The sequence below is a fragment of the Eptatretus burgeri genome, chromosome 10, assembly GCF_056783735.1.
Source record: "Eptatretus burgeri isolate ZD-2024b chromosome 10, Ebu_testis_v1, whole genome shotgun sequence".
In the NCBI taxonomy this organism is placed as follows: Eukaryota; Metazoa; Chordata; class Myxini; order Myxiniformes; family Myxinidae; genus Eptatretus; species Eptatretus burgeri.
Window position 1 is genome coordinate 5962365 of NC_140970.1, and position 22047 is coordinate 5984411.

At 45.7% G+C, this 22047-nt stretch overlaps 1 protein-coding gene across 6 annotated transcripts in view; it reads left to right on the forward strand.

Moving 5' to 3' along the window:
• LOC147017880 (AP-1 complex subunit sigma-2) overlaps positions 1–22047 on the forward strand; it is a 57189-nt gene that overhangs the window by 4636 nt on the left and 30506 nt on the right. For all 6 annotated transcript variants that reach the window (XM_085896974.1, XM_085896973.1, XM_085896968.1 and 3 more), the window contains exons 2-4: positions 5283–5461; positions 12482–12590; positions 13525–13662. In XM_085896974.1, the coding sequence (XP_085753100.1) occupies positions 5283–5461; positions 12482–12590; positions 13525–13662 (426 nt within the window). The remainder of the gene's footprint in view (positions 1–5282; positions 5462–12481; positions 12591–13524; positions 13663–22047) is intronic.

The following is a 22047-nucleotide window of genomic DNA, read 5'->3' on the forward strand; positions in this document are numbered from 1 at the left end:
GTATGTTGTACTGTCCACCAGACGACTCAATTTATATCTCGCTCGCCGAAAACATGAACTAACTTGTATGCACTCATCCAAACTCTCTCTTACTCTTATGTGGTGACTTCAATTGCCATCATGCCAGTTAGCTGTGTGTGAGTTCCTCTCTCACCTGCCACGGCACTTCAGCGAAGGACTTCTGCGACTCATTGGGACTGACACAATCTGTGAACTTCCCAACCCGGATCTCAGGCAATGGTACTGCATCTCTTCTGCATTTGATTTTGACCAATTTCCCAGGAAATGTCTGCTCTCCTTCCTCTGTTCCAATTTGTTCATCTGACCATATGCTTGTTAAAGCGTTCATCTCTCTGGCTGTTATTAGAGAACCACCTCAGCGCCTACGAGTCTGGCATTTCACTCAGGCCGACTGTCAGGGTCTTCAAGCAGCCATCAAACTTCTAGATTGATCTCCCATTTGTACTCTCTCTGTCTGACATCAATTCATCCTGGAAATTTTTTCGAAGAAATTTGCTCTCATGCACAGATTTATCCCATTTTGTCTTCAGTTGTCCTACCTATCCTTCCTCCCGCCCATGGTACACTGAAGCTTGTTGCGAGGCTGTTGTCCTGAAACAGCTTGCCTTCGCCTCATGGAAGGTAAATCCTACTGAAGGCGATCTCAGTTCCTTTCACAATGCTTAGAAACAAGTGTGTCTACCCTGAGGAAAGCGAAGAAACATCTTTCTCATCTCAAGCCTGAACTCACAAAGCTGTCTCCCTCCTCCAAATCCTCGTGGCGTGTAGTTATGTCCATTTCCGGTGTATGTTCCCCCTCCATCCGCTCCCTTACTTCAAATGGCTGAACTGCTGATGCCACACGTGAAAAGGATTGATGCTTAAACTCGGTGTTTGTATCTAAATCTTGCGTCAGAAACTCATCACTCTCTGTCCCCACCTTACCCAGTCGCACCCAACTGTCCTTGGACTCTGTGTCATTTTCTTCCGACAAAGTGGAGAGCTTGCTGTCAAACCTCGACTCAGATTCTGCAACCAGTCCAGTCGGCATCAGCCATCGTGTCCTAAAAACCTACTCTGCTGCTCTTGTTCACCCTCTCTCTGTTCTATTCACCCTCTCATTTGCTAAAGGTCATCTGCCGTCTGCTTGGAAATCAGAAAACATGACCGCTTTGCATAAAAAAGGTGCAAAAACAGATCCCTGCAACTACAGACCAACCAGCCTGCTCCCAATCATCAGCAAGGTCATGAAATCCATCATCACTTCCGACATCAAATCTTTCCTCTTCTCTAATGGCTTGATTTCTGACCGTCAATTTGGATTTAGACCAGGTCATTCAAGCCTGGACATGCTGCTGCTTCTTTCGCAACAATGGATGGAGTTTCTAAATGCCAAACATGAGATCAGAGCTATCTCTCCAGACCCATCACAAGCTTTCGATATGGTCTGGCAAACTGCACTGCTCACCAAACTCTCTTCTTATGTGGTATCCAAGGCAGTTTGGTATCCAAGGCAGTTTCCACTCGTGGGAACTTCCTCTCCTGTCGCAGTCTATGCGTGGCTCTTGGTGGAATTCTCTCATCTCCTCTTCCCGTCCAGGCTGGAGTTCCTCAAGGCAGTGTTCTTGGCCCTATGCTTTTTCTGGTTTTCATCAATGATCTCTCAGATTATCTGGAAAATCCTCCTTATCTCTTTGCTGATGACTCCACCCTCTGCTGTACCATCTCTCATCCCTCTGATCGGCAAGCAGCAGCCTCTTCACTCTCTGCAGACCTGAATAAAACCACAAGCTGGTCAAACACTTGGAATATGTCTTTCAATCCTGACAAATCTCTCACCCTCATCCTGTCTCTCCGAAAGGACCATCTGGAAATGTCCCCCCCTCCCCCACCCCCATTTACCTTCTCAACAATCCCCTTGAAGTGCTTTCATTCAAACTTTTGGGTCGCACTATCTGCCAACTATCTTTCCTGGGAAAGCCACATCTCCAAGCTGGCCTCCAAAGCCAGTCGCCGACTGGGCATCCTTCATCATCCAAAGTCCTTCCTTGGCACACCGGAGTTTCCAATCACTTAGCTTTCATCTGCAGTCTGATGGAGTACTGCTTTCCCCTCTGGGCTGGTGCTCCTGCCTCTCACCTAGCTCCTCTTCATGTTGTGGAAACCAAGGCTTTTAGGATAATTGGTATGTCCCGCAATGAAGCTGAGTTGTCGGGTCTCTCACTCTTTCACCGGTGGCAGGTTGGTGGTCTTTGTCTTCTCCCGTCTCCTCTCCAGCCTTGCCCCCCCCCCCCTTTGCTCTGTCTGTGATCTGTTCCCCTTGTATTTCTGCAGGGCACTCAAGGTCTGCCAAAAACCACCTTATGGGGAAACTGAAAATCAAGAATTACTGCTCACCTTCACTCTTTCATTCCTCTTTTTTTCCCACCCCTGGAACAAACTCCCACATTCTCTTCAATCCCACTCCTCCTGCCAGGTCTTCAAAACGGCTGTTGACCACCATCTCGTATCTTTCCTCATCCAAAATCTCGATCTTTACTACCCCCATTAATCCACCCCGAGCCAACCACTTTCAAATTACATGTTTTCCTTCCTGAAAGTCCCTGTAGTACCATCTTCTTTACTCTGTGTACATTACCCCATCCCTCTCCCTTCTACAGATCTCCAATTGTCTCTACTATTTTGTGTTTCCCTCTCCTGCCCCTCCAGTCTTTTGCCTTGTTATATGGTTCTGTGTATTAGCTCTTACACTAGCCTTGACATGGTATTCAAAAAAACCCCAAAAAAAACAACACTGAGGCTAAGTGATGTTGACCAAGATGTGCTCTTCCTTCACAGCAATGGGCCTGTGATTTAGGAAGGCCCATGTTGTGCAGACCACTATTCGTGATTTCATCTCGATCACATTACCCATTCCTTCCTTTCCCATACTACCCTGACCTGACCTGACCCCCTGGTTACTTATTTCCTGCATAGACTTTCGAAGTTGCACCTGCAACACTGCCGATCTGCTGACTACAATTAACTTACTGAAGATATTGTTGAAGGAGCAATCTGAACATTTCTATTTTACTAACATAGACAGTTTGAGGACAAATGGAGCATGGGGCATTGAAGTCTCAGGACACTATAATTGGAAAATTAAAAACATAAAATTGGTGTTTCTTAGATTATTCTGAGTATCTCTTTTGTTGAACTTTTGAATGACCCTCCTATCTGCTCATAGCCATCATTTTAAGATGCCCAGCTTTCCTTGCAAAATTATTCCAAACTTCATCTCTTTGTTTTGCAGAGTCCATTATATTGTTGTGGTTATGGAAAAGACCCCACATGCATTCTGAGATGCGTAGGATTTTCTTCAGACAGATATTTCTTTAGTTTATGTGATATAGATTTGACATCTTTTGTGTAGAGGGACTTCGGGAGGAATATGTATCATTAGTTGGAATGTTCAGTTTTTCTCAAGTCCCTCCATCTTTCTATCCCTCTATGTCTCCAGCCATCGTTGGTCCCTTGCCATGTTCACCTTTCGAGCTCGTGGCTCCTTGTGCCCTGTCAATCCTGTAATTTGACCTTCATACCTCTCCCTCCCTCCTCTTCCTTTCCATGTCACGAATTACCCCTGTCCACAGGGGTAATTACAAAGTCCACATGTCATGCATCGCCATTGCTTCAAACAATGGACCACAATTACCGTTCGACTTGCACAAAGGATTCTTAAGCGTGTGCTTGAACACGTGGAAAGTAAATATAATCGTTCTTTTAATTCATGCAAAAACCCCATTTGGACACAAAAATCCAGTACACACCCTTGATGAACTCCAGTAACAACTGCAAATAAGTCGGAGATTCGACTTATTTGTGCTCACTTGGAAATGCCAAACAGACCTTCCTACAAAGTTGACCTGTTTGGTGTTCCCATCTGGAAGAGAGGGAATGGAGTTTTGCATTCTTGTATGTGGACAAACAATGTAGTTTTGTTTTTGAAAGCAACATGTTGATTCCGACCCAAACACAATCGAACCAGACATTTTAAAGTTGATATATTCATGTTGCTTCCCATTTTGATATGAAAAATCATGATTAATTACCTCATGTGCTAAATGAGCAAATATTTTGCCAAGGTGTAAAAAAAAAAAAAACCAAAAAAAAAAAACTTACATTTTATGCCTGCTTCATGTGAACAGTAGACTAAACTGGGATGGCACTTGGTGGAGCGCATACCGCCGCCAGGTTAAACAGTTTACATTTTGTATCCCAATGATAGGCTGGATCTACATTCAGACCTTAACGAAAATCTAATCTGCTTGTTCTTGTCACCTACCCAACTCATCCACCAAGTTTTGTCTCAACTTTTTAAAAAATATCATGCGATTATATCGTTTTTGGCCCTATCTCTTGATGGTGAAGAATTGCTTGTTAATTTAAAAAAAGTCTATTATCCAGATCCAGATCTTCACCAAAATCGAATCAATCTGTGCTTGTCACACAACCTGTCTAAGTTTTGGCCGAATCGGTCCATAACTTTTTGAGATATCCTGCTCACAGATGAACAGGGGTGAGCAAATACATAACCTCTGTCCACCTTTGTTGGCAGGGGTAATAAAGCCTAAGCCTTCATATTGAGGACTTTAATATGATGTGTAACAGTTATGCCTTGATTTTTCACCTTGTTGAACAGAACAAGCTCTCATGGCGGCTTTATGTCAACATTTATTTATTTATTTTGACTTGTTACCACAATTCAGCTCGACTTAGCCATTGGGCTTTCTCGTTCTGAGTGGCCGACGGGTTTACTTCATTTTGCAAGTTGTTTATCCAGTGTCATTGCATCACAAATGCTCAACTTGTCAAGCTTCTACAACCAGTAACAGTTTTATTTACTTGCGTCGTCATCTTCCACTCATTAGGAAGGAACTTCTTGTTTCGACCAATCAGAAAATCGTTTATGCTTTTGATCATTTGACATGCTAATGCTTATTTAAAAATGTAGGATTTTTAATCGAGGAGGTCGACAAATTTTTGGCAGGACAATATTTCTATGACGCATCCGCAAAATCCTCATGATACTTCGTAGAAATACAAGGCGGAGGGTATAATAGCGGAGACACTGGGGAAGTATGGTAAATATCCAGAAACGTGCTTTAAATATGTGCATGAAATGTGATTATAGAGATTATCTCATAAAATATGCCATTGAAAATGCCTGTTTGTGGATGGGGTGGACAATTGCTTTCTTTACTTGTTGAGCCATGTCTAACTGGTGGTGCTTTGCCTCTCAGATGCGTTTCATGCTGCTATTCAGCAGACAAGGAAAGCTACGTTTGCAAAAATGGTCCGTAGCCTTAAGTGAGAAAGACAGACGCAAGGTTGTGAAGGAACTTGTGGCCGCTGTGCTGGCTCGTAAGCCCAAGATGAGCAGTTTTTTGGAGTGGCGGGACCTCAAGGTCATCTACAAGAGGTTTGTGCATGCATCTTGTCCATGTTGATCTCTGCACAATCCTGTCCTCTATTCCAAGTTATGTCTTATTATCCCCGTGCTGTTTTTTTTTTTTAAATGGGAGGATGACATTTCTGTGTCTGTCTGTCTGTCTGTCCAGCTATCTCCTCCTAAACAGTTGTGCAGAAATTCACCAAACTTGGTAGTTATGATCGTCACATGGCAAAAAGGTGCAAGAGTCATATCTTTTTTGACCCAGCCTCCTTTCCTGAGGTGGTCAACAGGTCAAATACCAAAAATTGCAACTACACGCCCTTTTTGAAATGAAACTTTGTTTATGTATTCAACATTGGAGGATGCATGAAATATATATATATATATATATATATATATATATATATATATATATATATATATATATATATATATATATATATATATATATATATATATATATATATATATATATATATATATATATATATATATATATATATATATATATATATATATATATATATAACGATTTTTTGCATTTGATCCCTGGTTCATGCATTGGGCTGGGGGACTTGTGGTCAAAATGAGAAGAAAAAAAAATGAACTCCATTTTATATTGGGTTATTCTTGGTGGATCTTTCCATGGACATTCTTGGCCAAAACCTTGTGGTCAAAATGCTCGTCCTGGCCATATCCCGCCCAGAAAGGGTGGACCCCATGAAGGCCCTGTCCAATCAGGACGGACGGACGATGACGTCGGCTTCACCAAGGCCTCTCCCCGACCTTGGGCATCTATAAATTACGACACCATCCTCAGAATAGAGAGAGAGTCGCAGAGTTCGTGGTTGGTTGAGGGAGGAAGAGGTTCGTTCGTTGGTTGGTTGTGAGAGCTGAAAAGACATCGACCAGGCCTTGGTCGGGTCCTGCTCCTGTCTGCAGCCCCGTTCATACCTTTGACTCCGCGCTCTCCACCCAGGCTCCTTCGCAGACACGGTCTCCACGTGTGTGGCTGTGGGCCGAACTGCACGACCTCTGTCGGGTGCCGCACCACTGAGCATCCCTTCCCTCGGAACGTTCAGGTACCAAAAGAACTGCGACCTCAGCTCCCTCCCTCCATGGCTGCAAAAGTCCTTTGCCATTCAACTGGGTTTATTTTGTCCGAGTGTGTGGTGCCTGTCCATTAAGTTTAAGTTTTTACCCCTCAGCCTGAATTGGCTAAGGGGTATTGTCGTCATGGGCGTTGTCCGGCGGGCGTCCGGGCGTCTGTCAACTTTTGGTTTCCGTCGATTTCGAGGAGAACACCTTGTCCGATTAAATCCATTTTTGCAGGGTATGTTGGGGTTGAGTAGAGGAAGGTTCCTTTCGAAAATGGGCGCGCTGCGATTTTCAATGTGGCCTCCATGGCAGCCATCTTGAAATTGGTTTCCGTCGATTTCGAGAGAACGCCTTGTCCGATTAAATCCATTTTTGCAGGGTGTGTTGGGGTTGAGTGGAGGAAGGTTCCTTTCGAAAATGGGCGCGCTGCGATTTTCAATGTGGCCTCCATGGCAGCCATCTTGAAATTAGTTTCCGTCGATTTCGAGGAGAGCGCCTTGTCTGATTAAATCCATTCTTGCAGGGTGTGTTGGGGTTGAGTGGAGGAAGGTTCCTTTCGAAAATGGGCGCGCTGCGATTTTCAATGTGGCCTCCATGGCAGCCATCCTGAAAATGATTTCCATCGATTTCGAGGAGAACGCCTTGTCCGATTAAATCCATTTTTGCAGGGTATGTTTGGGCTGAGTAGAGGAAGGTTCCTTTCAAAAATGGGCGCACTGCGATTTTCAATGTGGCCTCCATGGCAGCCATCTTGAAATTGGTTTCCGTCCATTTCGAGGAGAACGCCTTGTCCGATTAAATCCATTTTTGCAGGGTGTGTTGGGGTTGAGTGGAGGAAGGTTCCTTTCGATATTCAGTGCGATGCGATATCCAATATGGCGGCTAGAGCAGCCATCTTGAATTTGGTTTCAGGACAGTAACTTGAGAACGGCTTGACAGATTGATTTTATTTTCATGGGGGTATTATGCGGGTGGTTAGAGGAAGGTTCCTTTCAATATACAGCACAATCCGATATCCAATATGGCGGCCAGGGCGTTCTCCTCATCTTGAATTTGGTTTCCGGACAATAACTTGAGAACGGCTTGACTTATTGATTTCATTTTTGTGTGATATGATGGGGGTGTTTAGAGGAAGGTTCCTTTTGATATTCAGCGCAATCCGATATCCAATATGGCGGCTAGAGCAGCCATCTTGAATTTGGTTTCTGGACAATAACTTGAGAACGGCTTCACACATTGATTTTATTCTGGCGAGGTATAATGGGGTTGAGTAGAGGAAGGTTCCTTTCGAAAATGGGCGTGCTGCGATTTTCAATATGGCCACCATCTTGAAATTGGTTTGCGTCAAGGGGCTGAGGGGTTACGCCCGCTTTGCGGTGCTATTTTTGATTACTGTAATTCTTGCCTGTATTATTCTTGCGACAAGTCTGCTCTGTGTCCTCTTTTGTAAGTTGCTGTAAAATTGTCGCACGACATCTCTCTTCTGTCCCCTGCATAACACCCCCAATAAACCTGTTCCTGTACTACATGTTTTTCCACGCCTAGTGTAAATAAATCATTGTAGAAATGTTCCCAGTTCGTTTTTGTCTTTTCCTTCATTAGTTCAGCATGGTTCGGATCTGAGTTTAGCCGGGTCTTTATCCCCGATAATTATCTGTTCATTCTAGCCGGTACGTCCTTGGCAGTTCCGCTCAGCTGCATCCGATCCGGAATTGGTAGTTGGTAGAGTGATCTGGTTCGGGCAAGGCGTACCGATGGCATGGTTCCCTGGTAGTCGAAACCGCGTGGTTAATTAGGTAAACTGATTACACCTGGCAGGAAGACCCTATGCTACGCGGTTGAGGTATTGGCATCCACGGTCGATGAAGCAACCTGCTGCGTCCTGGAATTATCCATGAGCGACGGCCTACAATTCTGGGAGTCTGGTGGGAAACGACGTAACTTCCCCACCTCGTGGTTGTTCTCGCCACTGGATCCCGGCCCGCAACAATATATATATATATATATATATATATATATATATATATATATATATATATATATATATATATATATATATATATATATATATATATATATATCAGATGATCATGTTGAGAATTGTGCCACAAAACTAATGTTCTTTAATATATTCAGGTCTTACTGACAGTCTGGCATAGTCCAAACTTGAATTTATTGAGAGGGTAAAACACAAGCTGGTTCTTTATCCAGACTGAACCAGAAACTGCTCATGACTGTGAGATTGCCAGACATCCAGAAGCAGCTTGGAATTTCCCAAACACTTCTGATCTTTCATAGGGTGTAAAATCAAACTTCAACATAACACTCATTATATCAGATCATCAATTTGTATTCAGACCAGGTTACTTTACCTTGGACATTATGCTTCTACTCACACAGCAATAGATCGAGGCCCTCAATGTCAGACACGAGATCAGAGCAGTCTCTCTGGACATATTGTTGCGGGGCCGGGACGTCGGCCGCGGGCACGACCGCTGGACGGAGCCGCAAGTCTGCTCGACCGATCGCCCGGAATTCAGATCGTCGCCCTGGATAAGTCCGGAGTCGACAGGTCCTCTATCGGACCGAAATTCGCCAATGGATAGACCACGTGGGGTAGGGTCGATTGCCAATTTCAATTTACCTTAATACCCACGTGGTCCAACTACCGGGGAATTTCACCCTCGACGGAACTCGTACGGAGACGAGCCGCTTAGCGCGCTCGTTCTGTGTGCGATTCCGAGCGGTTTAATCGCCGAGAACCGTCGGTCCAAATGTCCCCTTAGGGCTGTAACAGCTTTAACTAATTTTCCCCCACACGTGACACGCTCAGTCAATGGAAGAATTGACACGAACGAGCTGAAAACATTTAACAAATGGGGGTTTATTTATACAACAATAATGGGGGGAATTAGGGAAGCATGTAAGAACAGAATTAAACCGAATAAAGCAAGGCAATGATATACAGCGAGAAAGCACTTATACAATTCACTACTTACTGACTGGCACCACAAACACACGTACGCACACACCCAAAAATGGTCGGACCAGGTGGTCTTTATTGACCTATCTTGGACTTGCCTGCCTCGTGCGGTTTTCAAGGACCAGGTCCTCAGGGCCGAAATGGACCCCCAGCATGATCCGGATGACCCAAGCGAGTGAAGTTGGCAGGTGAAGGCTGGCGGGAGAAGACGCTCTGTGCGCAGACACTTTCGAGAACCAGCGGAAAACGACAGGAGAACAACGCGCACACTGCGCCAGACCCAGAACCAACTCGCGCGAACGTGCAGACCGCGCCTATAATTATACCCCCCGCTTCGAAGGGGGGGGGCACCTCCTCGCGACCCTCCCTCTCTCACTGACTGGTTTTGGCGCGCAAAGTCGCTCTTCGTCTCTCTCACTGGCCAAAACAGGCGGCAAGCCCCTTGATTGGCCCAGGGGCGTGGTGACGTCACGCGGCCCCATTTCCTCCTGTCGCGGGCCTGGATTGGCTGAGTGCCGGTCACCCCACCCGCTGCACGCCGATTGGTCGGAGGCCTCTTCGCGGTTCCTCCCCGAACTCCGCCTTCTGCCAAAGGACCGCCCCTCACACAGTCGGAGAAGTCTGATTGGCCGAGAGACGGTCACCCCACCCGCTGCACGCTGATTGGTCGAGGGCCGCCGCGTGGCTTCTTCCAAAGGACCGCCCCTCACACAGTCGGGAAGTCTGCTTGGCCGAGAGACGGTCACCCCACCTGCTGCATGCCAATTGGTCGAGGGCCGCCGCGTGGCTTCTTCCAAACGACCGCCCCTCACACACTCGTGGAAGTCTGATTGGCCAAGCGATGGTCACCCCACCCGCTGCACGCCGATTGGTCGAGGGCCGCCGCGTGGCTCCTCCCCAAACTCCACCTTCTTCCAAAGGACCGCCCCTCTCACAGTCGGGGAAGTTGAGCAATATGTTTCTGCAGGGGCTCTGCCCACCTTTGACGTCGGCCAGAGCGAGGTGAAGGTGAGGATGATGCGGTGTCATCGGCGGTGATGTCGCTGGTGTAAAAATAAACGAAAAGAAAACCTGACTATTAAAATAACTCCACAGCACAGGAACATTTAATTACCCATTAGACTAGGGTCAGGACCCTAACTGGCAACATGTACTTACCGATATAACTGATGTAAAGGACCTGTATGTTGTGTGCTCATGACTTCCAAATTCGTAACAATATCTCTTGCTTTTGATACAGTCTGGCATCATGCCTTGCACTCAAAACTCTCTGCTTTACAGCATCCATGCCCAACTCCATACATGGTTTCTTGACTTCCTCTACACTCATCAACATGTGGCTCTCAATGGAATTCTTTAATCTCTTTTCCTTGTAAAAGCTGGAATGCCCCAATGCAGTGTTCTGGGCCTAGTCCTGATTTTGTATACAGTCTGGGCTTGTGGAAGAGAAAGGAAAAATTCTTAATCTTCAATGATTTGACTCTGGAAAATCCTCTTTATCTCTGCTGACAACTCCACCCTATGACACGACATCCCTCATCCTCCAGGTCGGCAGGCAGCAGCCTCTTCCCTCTCTTCACATCTTGCTAAAATCACCAGCTGGTCAAACACTTGGAAATATGTCTTTCATTCGTGATCTCTCCCTCTGTCTCTGTCTCTCTCTTTCTCCCCAAATCCTCTTGGACCTCAGCCATGATCATTTTTGGGCAAGCCACATTTCAAAGTTGGCCAGTTGGCCAAAGCCAGTCACTGACGAGGCATATTCTATCGTGCAAGGTCCTTCCTTGGCAGACTTTAATTCTTAACTACCTGCAAGGCCTTCATCCGCAACTTGATGGAGTACTGCTCTCCCCACTAGGCTGGTGCGCTTGCCTCACACCTTGCTCCACTTCATTCCCTGGAAACCAAGGCCTTCAAGATCATTAGAATCTCATGCAATGAAGTCGAGTCTCTAGGTCTATCCAATCGCAGACAGGTCGGTGGTCTTCGCCTTTTACCGCCTTCTTCATGGTGTTACTTCCTTTGCTCTCTCTCTGTGCTTTGTCCTCCCCTCCCCTTTTCACTCCACTCTCTAAGTTTCTGGTGCATGCAGTCTACCATAAAACCCCAAATGGTGAAACTCCAAAAATGCACAATAACTGCTTTACCTCCACTTGTTCGTTTCTTTCCCCCCCCCCCCACCTGTTGAACCAGATTCCACATTCTCTTCAGTCTCATTCTTCCTTCCACGTCTCAAGACAGCTGTTCATCACCACCATCTCAGATCATCCCCCATACAAAACCATGATTCTTTGTACCCCCATTAACCCTTCAAAACCCCACCTCTTTCAAAAAATTAAGTTTTCCCTTCATGAGTTTGCTTCTGGATCCATCTTATCCATCTCGTGCATCGTCATCTACTCATTCCTCCCCGCATCCCTGCTATATTTTTTTTCCAAGTCACTGTTGTGTCCCTTAACCCTGTTGCTGGTGTTTCTTCCCTCTTTCTACTATTCCTTTTGTTCCGTTGCTTCCTGATCTGTTCTATGTTCTGGCTCTTTCATGAGCCTCGACTTTGTATACAAAAAAAAACATGCCAATCATAATCTCATCTAATGCCTCGCCTGGTGTTGTCTTAAGATCTTAGGGTCTTGAGTTCAAGCCCCTGTCAGCCAATGAACTATCACCAGGTGGGTTGACTCAGCCTGCCATCCTTCCGAGGTTGGTGAAATGAGTAGTGTTAATGGGGCATTGCATCAGCAGCACAGCCGCACCCCCAGAAAATGGTGCAGTCAAGCAGTCACAGGCTGCATATGAATAAATATATTCATTACCTGTTGGAACTGTCATGCTTTGTGAGTCTGAAGGGTGTATGCCATTTTGGGGGTTTTTTTGGCTCTCAGTTTGTGTACTCTGGGGTTGTTAAATACTTACTGTTTTTGTTACTCGGACAAATGAGCTGAAGAATGATTGATTGTTTATTGCAGATATGCCAGCTTGTATTTCTGCTGTGCTGTGGAAAGTCCGGATAATGAGCTGCTGACGTTGGAGATAATTCATCGATATGTTGAACTTCTCGACAAGTACTTCGGCAGTGTGAGTTTTCCTGTTTTTGCATGAACAAGGGAGCTAAATATAGGGAACCAGTAACTCGACCTTGGAGCTGCATTCGGTCTTCATTTGTGGATTCTGTCTCTAATTTTGTTAACAAAATGTGCACCAAGTTTAAGTTGTCTGTAAACAGTTTCAATGCATGGTTTAACAGAGTTGTGGAAGTCCTGGATAATAGGAATAAGACGAGTTTGTGTTGCAAGAAGCAAAGTGCGCAAAGAAGAAGAGGAACACGAACTTGTCTCACGATCACAGATGTTGATGAAGAAGATTCTACAACAGCCTTAGCGGCTCTGCCTCAGACTATGCAACCTCCAAATGAAGAGCTGAACACTGAACAAGCTCCTCCCACCTAGACTGTTGGGTGATGATGATGCATCAGAGAATGTCCAATCAGAATTAACTGATGATAGGTTTCTATTAGACTTCTTTTCATTGCTCATTCATTTTGTGTTAATTTCATCTGATGAGAGCACAACGAAAAGCTTTGTGGTTTTCTTTTTATGGTGATGTCCTTCAAAATGTCTCTGTTGATGTCTATATTCATTGGTCTTTATTTTGATTTTATTTTCTGAAGGCCTTTGAGTCACATTAGTGTAATTATCATTTGGGGGGGGGGGGTGGGGAGCAGGTGGACGGGACAATCTATTATCCAATGCATGTTATTGATCCTGCCTTCTTGCTTCTTGCTTCTTGCCAGACAACCCCCTGATGAAAATGGTATTGCTGAGAGAGAAAATAAATAAATAAGTATTTGTTCATCTTTACAGTAGTCCAGAAGAGCTAACAAAACGTCACAACAATGGTGTATGTGACCCATCTTTGTAGGTTGGGCAAACTGTCTGGGATCCAATTCTACTATGATCAGGGTATGTGACAATATTGGTATACATGTTTTTTTGTCACTTTATGCTTACAGGTGTGTGAATTGGACATCATTTTTAACTTTGAAAAGGCCTATTTTATCCTGGACGAATTTCTTTTGGGTGGTGAGGTGCAGGAGACATCCAAGAAGGATGTGCTGAAGGCCATTGAAGAGTCTGATCTTCTCCAAGAGGTGAGCGGCTAAATGTGAGGCTGTGACATTGTATAGTTGAACACCATAAGGCTCCAGAAGTAGCTTGGGTTGGCTTGAGAGGCTGTTGGCTTCTTCACGGTGACATGAAATATTGGATTAGCTTGGCAAGCAAAGTTCCTTTCTCAAACCAAGACCTCCCCCAGATAGTCTAGCCATCTCATGCAAATTGAAAGCATGTTTACCTGGCTATCGATTTTTGAGTGCATGTGCTTTGATTGCCAATTGGGGGATGTTTTTTTAATGTTTCTTTCGCCACCGAAGGTGGACCGAGGTTATGTATTCACTCTTTTTTTTTGTTTGTTTGTTTGCTGTCTGTTTGTCTGTGAACATGATATCTCAAAAAATTGTTAACAGATTCGGATGAAACCTTGTGGATGAGTTGGTTAGGTAACAAGCACAAGCCGATTCGATTTTGGTTCAGGTCTGGATTCAGATCTGGCCTGAGTGGGATACAAAATGTAAACTATTCGGCCTGGCGGAGGTATGTGTTCTACCAAGTGCTGTTCCGTTTCGTCAAGTTGTCACTGTTGATTGATTTTTTTTTTTTCATTAATCTGCCTGCTTGACAGTCAAAATTGAAAATCATTCCAAACAGGAAACTTACTGTTTTAAGGACGTCATAATGGACATGTGCAATAGGCATGAATAGCTAATGTAATATGTTGAATTTCGGATTTTGTAATGGACATTGCGGAAAATACAATCTTCATTTTATTTAAATTTAATTACATACAGTATTTGAACACAAGTACACAAATTGTCTCATAATACTTCCAAGAACATCCAGTTTTGCAGTACAGGAAACCCTCCAATATCGTGGGGGTGAGGTTCCTGGAAAATTCCATGACAGTTGAAATGAATCCAAGGGCCAATGGGAAGAAGGGGGGGTTCGTTTCCTGGACATCAAATATTGCGGAAGATTGATGGCAGCCATAAATAAACACATTACAATAAACAGGTTTTTATATATATATATATATATATATATATATATATATATATATATATATATATATATATATATATAAATAAAAAAGACCAACCCACATCTCTCACCTGTGAATGGAGGGAATAGCCAATCAGCTCTCACCTAATCAACTAAACCCAGGTGACTAGGATTATATAAACAATTGACCCCTTCCACCAGCCAAAGCCGAAGAAGCTGCATAAAGCAACCCAATAATACCTTCACAAGGTAAGCGTTATGCTGTTTCGAACCCTTCCCACAGTTCCTCAACAACAATAAAGATGTTCACACAGAGTACACATATGAGAATCCCAATGCTCCAAACCCCCTCATCTACCGGACCAGTTTCATCGCTTATTGGTGAATCGGCAGCGATAGCGCAGATAGCAATGCATACCAATGAGGCTCCCAAGCATGTACCAAGCATGTATATTATATTATATTATATTATATTATCGTATAATATGTTATAGTATAATATATACATTAACTTAACCACCATGGCCACGACGATATACAAAAGTGAAATGTTTGTTTGCTTTTGACCCTACTCCTCTGAGCTTGTGAGGTTAATCACCACTAAACTTTATAGAATCACATTATTTACCACGGTGCACCTAAATGGGGGTTTTTAAACAGTCTTTTTCTCACAATTCATAAATTATAAACACACAAGCTTCCACCTGCTGCCATATCAGCAAGGGTAGATCCATATCTACAATGCTTCATAAAAAGCCCGTTTTCTTTCAGATTTCAAGCCGGATACTGATATATTTGGTGAGGTGGTAACCTCCGATCGTCAAATGTAGTTTCAAATGTGAACAATCCATCCATCCATTCATTGGGCCCATACACTGTGCAGAGCTTTGGTGCTGCCTAATCAGTCTCCTTGGCTATTGCGCACAATTCTGGATGGGTCGCCACTCTGACACAGGATATCAGCAAGCTGGCACTATTTTGCCGACCTCGGAAGGATGACACGCAGCGTCAACCCCACCTGGTATTAATTCAGCAGCCGATGGGGGTTTGAACTTAGGATCCCAAGCCCACCACCCTAACCATTAAGACCATTAGGCCAACACCAAGCATGACAGATAACCAATGTCAGTAGTTTTTTAAAATACACCTTTTGCTCAGATGAGGAGAGTTAACACCTGAAACATCAGCTTCAATGTGAACAATAATTATTATCAATTAAGACCTTGCCATGATCGGCGAAGGAGGAGTCACGTGACATCTCAAATGCACGAACCATTGAAAAACCACACATCGATTTAAATACAGTTACATCTTGATGAGCAGTAAAATTACCAAGGGTGAAAAGCGCTTGTAGAGAAAAGGTTGCCATCTTGGCCAACGTCACCAAATATACACCTCCAAATGTTTTTTTTTGTTTTTGTTTTTAATGTTGAAGGCTTCAGTCACGGACTAAATAGTCCTCATCGAGGCCAAGCCTTAAATAAAGCAACTGCATTGATAGAAAAGTAAGGAAAGAGCGATTCGTCTAAAAGTTTTTGAGGAAGTTAAAAAATCTGCTTTTTGAAAAGGGGAAGGTCATAAGTGTTTGGGAAGATATGAGAAGGTAAAGAGTTCTAGAGTTTGGCAGTGGAGGGGAAAAAACAAACATCGTAATGGCCCACTCTCGAATTGCCAATGTCCACACAATAATCATGTGATGTAGTGGCTTGTCGAGTATTCCTTGGTCTCGCTAATGGTGGAGGTACACAAGTAACAAGTTCTAGCGAGCAGAAACCAAAGTAGTATCTGTAGAAAAGAGAAAGAGAGCCTACTTTGCAGCGTAATTCGAACGGGTCGAGTTTTGAGGTTACATTGGTAGAGTTGACAAGTCGAATAACTTTGGATTCAATCCTGTCCAGTAAGTATGTGGAGCTGGAACCTCCCCAGATGTGAGAGCAGTACTCTATCCAAGGACGAATCCATCCATTATATAGTTGGAGCAACTGTTCAGAGAAGAGTCTTCGACATCTGAACAGGACTCCTAATTTCTTCGAGACGGACTTAGCTATTTGCGTAATGTGTGGATTCCAGGATAAATTTGATGTTTTGAGTAATACTTAGTCGGTGTATTTTATCACATGGTGTAATTGTAGAGCTTTCAAAGGAGATTGGAGAGTTGAGAAGAGTTTTAGAGAGAGAGAGATGGGAAGAAATTGAGTTTTTGAAGCATTAAACTTAACTTGATTACTTTTGCCCCACTGGGAAATCTTGTCCAAATGCGAATTTTATACATGCGTCATATCGTTTAAAAATATATGTGCATCATACTGTTCAAAAGAACCAAGTTAACATCGCGATTTTATTTGATTTTATTTTAATGGTAAATTGATCGTAGATGTTTGATTAATTTAATCATAGACATCTCACCTCAAATGAGAAATTTTTTTTGGAGTGTGAGTTTTTACATTGAATTCCCATTTCTCCCAATAATACAGTGATGAACTAGAGGGGGAGCACTCGGTAGAGTGCAAAACCTCCGCCGCCAATACTGCAAGGTCACTCAAGTGAACCTGATATCTTATTCATTCAATTTGACGTCAACAGTGCTCAGAGTTATAGTTTGCAACTTTCCCTTTTACTTTTAACTTTTACATACTCAATTCATTCGTCATAACTAGATTCCTTGAGACAGAAATTGATTTTACGTGGGTATATCCACCTGAAGTTCCAAAATCAGCCGCAATTATAATTTTGGCATGTTTTTTTTGTTGGAAATCACTTATTTCAGATTCATCAGATTGATGTCAGGTCAGGTTCGATCTGTGACCTGCTACAGGTACCATGTAAACCTGTACTAACCTGTTCCATGGTCGGGTTGTCGGTGACTAAACCGTCTCCCCCACCAGGTTTTCTGGTGAGGGGGGTGTTTGGATATGGACACCCAGCAGGATTAAAAACAAAATCTGTCAAAGGGCGGAGGAGCTCCTTGTGAGCCAACGGCCATCCATATCTAGTGCTCAACTGTGTCTGCAGACGTCCTCCTGCAGTTGGGTTACTTCTTATTAGGAGGTTGGTGGCAGGATTTGCACTCCGGCCACCGTAAAACCCTTCATTCCGCAAAATGCAAAAACGCAAAAAAATCTGAAAACCCACTCCGTGGGAGTACCTCCTGTGCAGCTTCCCTTCGCAGGGCAGCTCACCGGATGACGGGATTGGGGCAAAGCCTTCGGGACCCCCAATCTTTGATGATAGGAGGGAAACCACGGGGTAACATCCCTGGGTCAGATTGCGGGAGAGTGTGTTGGAGTGGTGCTGAGGTGTCGTCCACCAGACGGCGGTCTCCTTGGGTTAACCTGAGGCGGTCCCTTCGGGTGGGTGCCTGGAATGTCCTATCCCTAAGAGAGGATGATCACCTGTCTCTGTTATCATCTGAGCTCAAGCGTTTTGACATCGGTATTGCAGCTCTCTCTGAGGTTCGGAGACCGGATTGCGGCGAGATAATGGTGGGTGGTTACACCTACTATTGGTCTGGTCGCTCTGATGGTTACCATACCCAAGGAGTTGCTGTAGCTGTGTCCAATAAACTGACCTCAATGATAATTGAGGTAACACCGGTCAACGAGCGTATTGTGACGTCCACGGGACTTGAACAGTCCCGCTAACGTAGAATGAGCCGAAACGATGGAGGCGATTTATTTGTTCATAACCCAAACATGGCGGTTCTAATCGCTCTGCTGCAAACGGGACGAGGAAGGTGGCACGAGTCACTTTTCACTGAGTTGATGATGTTTATTCCTTTTTTACCACTGACCAGAAATAACAAGACTCGGCAAGAAGAGGGATCCGGGGCGATTCGACGGGATGGTGTGGGATCCGGCGTGGGGAAAAACACAGACAATTCCAATGAATATACAGTTCTCAATCCTTCTAAGGCGCCAAGCAGACACACACACACACACACACACACACACACACACACACACACACACACACACACACACACACACACACACACACACACACACACACACACACACAAAACGTAGCTATCTCTGGTGGTCAGGCTGGACCGTGGTGTGGACGCAACTGTCCCTGGATCGGCGCCGGACGAGCCGGCCTTGCTCTCGCCAGGGGGGGGCAGGAGAAACCGCGGTGCTGTCGACCTCCTGGTCCTGGCCCAAGTCCGCCCACAGCCGCCAGGGAACCAGCTCCCGTGCCAAGCCGCAAGCAGGAGAGGGAAGCAGGTCCACCCGCCGCCCGACCCCGTATTCCGAGTCAGCAGAACCCGAGAGCCAACCAAAGCGAGGCACGAGGCTCGGCAAGGCTCCCAGGCACGATCAAGTGCACGATCAACTCAGCACAGCAACCAGGACGCTCTCTGCCACCACAGGTTCCACACCAAAAAAACACGGGCGTTCTGGTTGTAATCTTCTTCTTCTTCCTTTTCGACCCCGAACAGAACCTTTTTATCCTTCTGCCCTCGTCACCTCCAATCGAGCCGTTTATTGGCCCACTGCCGTCGCCTTCTGCCAATCGTGATCACGGGGCGGAGCCATCCGCTGCTCTGTTCTGTGACGTCACGGCCAGTCTTCAGAGAATACCAAAAGGGGTTTACGCAGACACACTTACCCTATCCCGTGTCCCTATCTAATTACGTGACATTTATCATTTCCCCCTTGAAGAAATGAACATTTACTAGACAACTTGTCACCACTGAATTACTACTTATTACATCGAGATCCTGGTAAACTCGAACAGCATGGCATACCGAATTAAACATCCTAATTACCCTTTGAATGCATACCCCCCCCCTCAAACGTAACAGTATTATGAGATTAAGGATTCGTCACTCCTTAGGTGTCATTTCCCTGGTCTCTGTTTATGTCCGACTGAGGCGAGTGATCTCACCGTGAAGGATGCATTCTACGCCACACTCGAGTCTGTGGTTGATCAGTGCCCCAGACGAGATACACTTCTAGTCTTGGGGGATTTCACTGCATCGACTGGAACTGATAGGGATGGTTATGAGGTGTGTGTTGGTCCCCATGGGTCAGGAACTATGAACCAGAATAGCACTAAGTTCCTTGACTTTGCAAGAAGTCATGGACTTAGGGTGGCTGGTTCATGGTTTCAGCGCCCACAAGCTCATCGCTGGACTTGGTATTCCAACGCTGGCGGTGTGGCAAAGGAGATTGACCATGTCCTCATTGACGGTCGTTGGAGGATGATCCAGAACTGCAGGGTCTACCGGAGTGCTCAGTTCCTCAATACTGATCACAGGCTTGTTGTAGCAACTCTAAAGCTGCACCTTAAATCCTGGAGAATGGTACCATCCCAGCCAAGGCTGGATGTTGCCAAGCTCAAGGATGAGAGACTAGCTGAGGAGTTTGCGAACAGGCTGAGTGGACACTTGAGGGGTCTGGGTGCTTTGGGGGGTCCTGAAGAGTTGTGGAGTGCCTTCAAGACCACCATCCTTGATGTTGCCGGTGGATGTCTTGGAGCTCACTGCAGGGCAAAGAAGAATTTTGTCTCAAGGGACACTGGATACCATTGACCAGAGTCGCAGGGCCAGGCTGAATGGCAGAGCTGAGCTGTTCAGGGAGCTGAGGCGTAAAGCTGTACGTGCACTGAGGGTGGACAAGGAGGCCTATGTGCGAGGAATCTGTGAGGGTAGAGCATCACCTGTGGACAGGTGATTCTCGTCCCGCTTACAGGGGAATTCGCGCATTACGTTCATCCAAGCCCATCCCTCGGAGCACTGCAGTTCGAGCAGAGAGTGGTAGGCTCTTTACAGAGCAGTCTGAAGTGAAGGCCCGCTGGGCCGGTTACTTTGAGCGGTTGTACCAGGCTGATCCCCCAGCTGTCAAGTTGGACGTCAAGGGTGTTACAATCCCTGTTGCTGACCCTCAAATCAACTGTGGTCAATCTTCGCTTGTGGAAACACGGGCTGCGGTGAACCAGTTGAAACGGGGCAAAGCTCCAGGGATCTGTGGCATCCATGCCAAACTTCTCAAGGCTGGTGGAAATGCTGCACTCGTGTCGTTGCATGCAGTTTTGTGCTCTGTCTGGAACACAGGCATCATCCCAACTGACTGGAAGAGGGGCCTTGTTGTCCCACTCTGGAAAGGGAAGGGTGATCGCCAAGACTGCAACAACTACCGAGGGGTGACGCTGCTCTCAATGCCGGGCAAGGTCTTTGCTCGGATAATTCTTGATAGGGTTCTCCACCATCTGCTTGAGCACCAGCGTCCAGAGCAGTCAGGCTTTACACCAAAGAGGTCAACGATTGACCGTATCCTTGCCCTTCGTGTCCTCACCAAACGCAGACGAGAGTTTCGGCCGGGGCTGCTTGCAGCCTATGTTGATCTCTGTAAAGCGTTCGATTCAGTGAATCGGGATGTCCTCTGGAGGATTCTTGGTCATCGTGGGGTGCCACCAAAACTGATCGATCTGATGTCTGAACTCTACTCTGGTACTGAGAGTGCTGTGAAGTGTGGTGGTACCATCTCTGACTTATTTCCAGTTGTTACTGGAGTTCGTCAGGGATGTGTACTTGCCCCCACACTTTTCAGTACTTGTATGGACTGGATTTTAGGGAGGATGTCGGAGAGATAAAGTTGCGGTGCATCGTTTGGGAATGTCAAGATCTCGGACCTTGATTTTGCAGATGATGCAGTCATCTTTGCGGAGACTTTAGACATCCTTTTGGGGGCCCTCGAGGTGCTGAATGAGGAGTCGGAGCCGCTGGGATTACGGGTTTCTTGGGTCAAAACTAAGATCCAGGCTTTCGGTGACATCTTGGATGCTGCTGTCCTGTCTGTGTCTGTTTGTGGTGAGGATGTTGAGGTCGTGGAGAGATTCACTTACCTTGGCATTGATATTCCTGTCTCTGCTGGCTGCGAGTCAGAGGTCAATAGACGTCTGGGTCAGGCCTGGGGAGTCATGGATTCACTGGATCATGGGGTGTGGCGCTGCTGGTACCTGTGCAGGAGGACGAAAGTCCGAGTCTTCAGGTCCTTGGTACTTCCAGTCTTGCTCTATGGGTGCGAGACTTGGACTCTGACCAAGGATCTGAGATGGAGACTTAATTCCTTTGGTACCAGGTGTCTTCGGAGAATCCTTGGCTATCGCTGGTCGGATTTTGTGTCCAACGAGCGGTTGCTGAGAGAGACTCGGATGAGATTTGTTACCTGCATAGTCCGTGAGCGTCAGTTGCGGCTGTATGGACATGTGGCTCGTTTTCCTGACGCTGATCCTGCTCACCAGATTCTCTCAGCGAGGGAGTCTCATGAGTGGAGGAGGCCAGTGGGCCAACCACGTGCCTCATGGTTGCAGCAGGTTGACCATCATCTCAAGGAGATGGGGATGGGCCTGGCATCTGCCTGGGGGATGGCCAGACGGAGGCCCCTGGAGTACCGGCGGAAATTGGACGCAGCGAC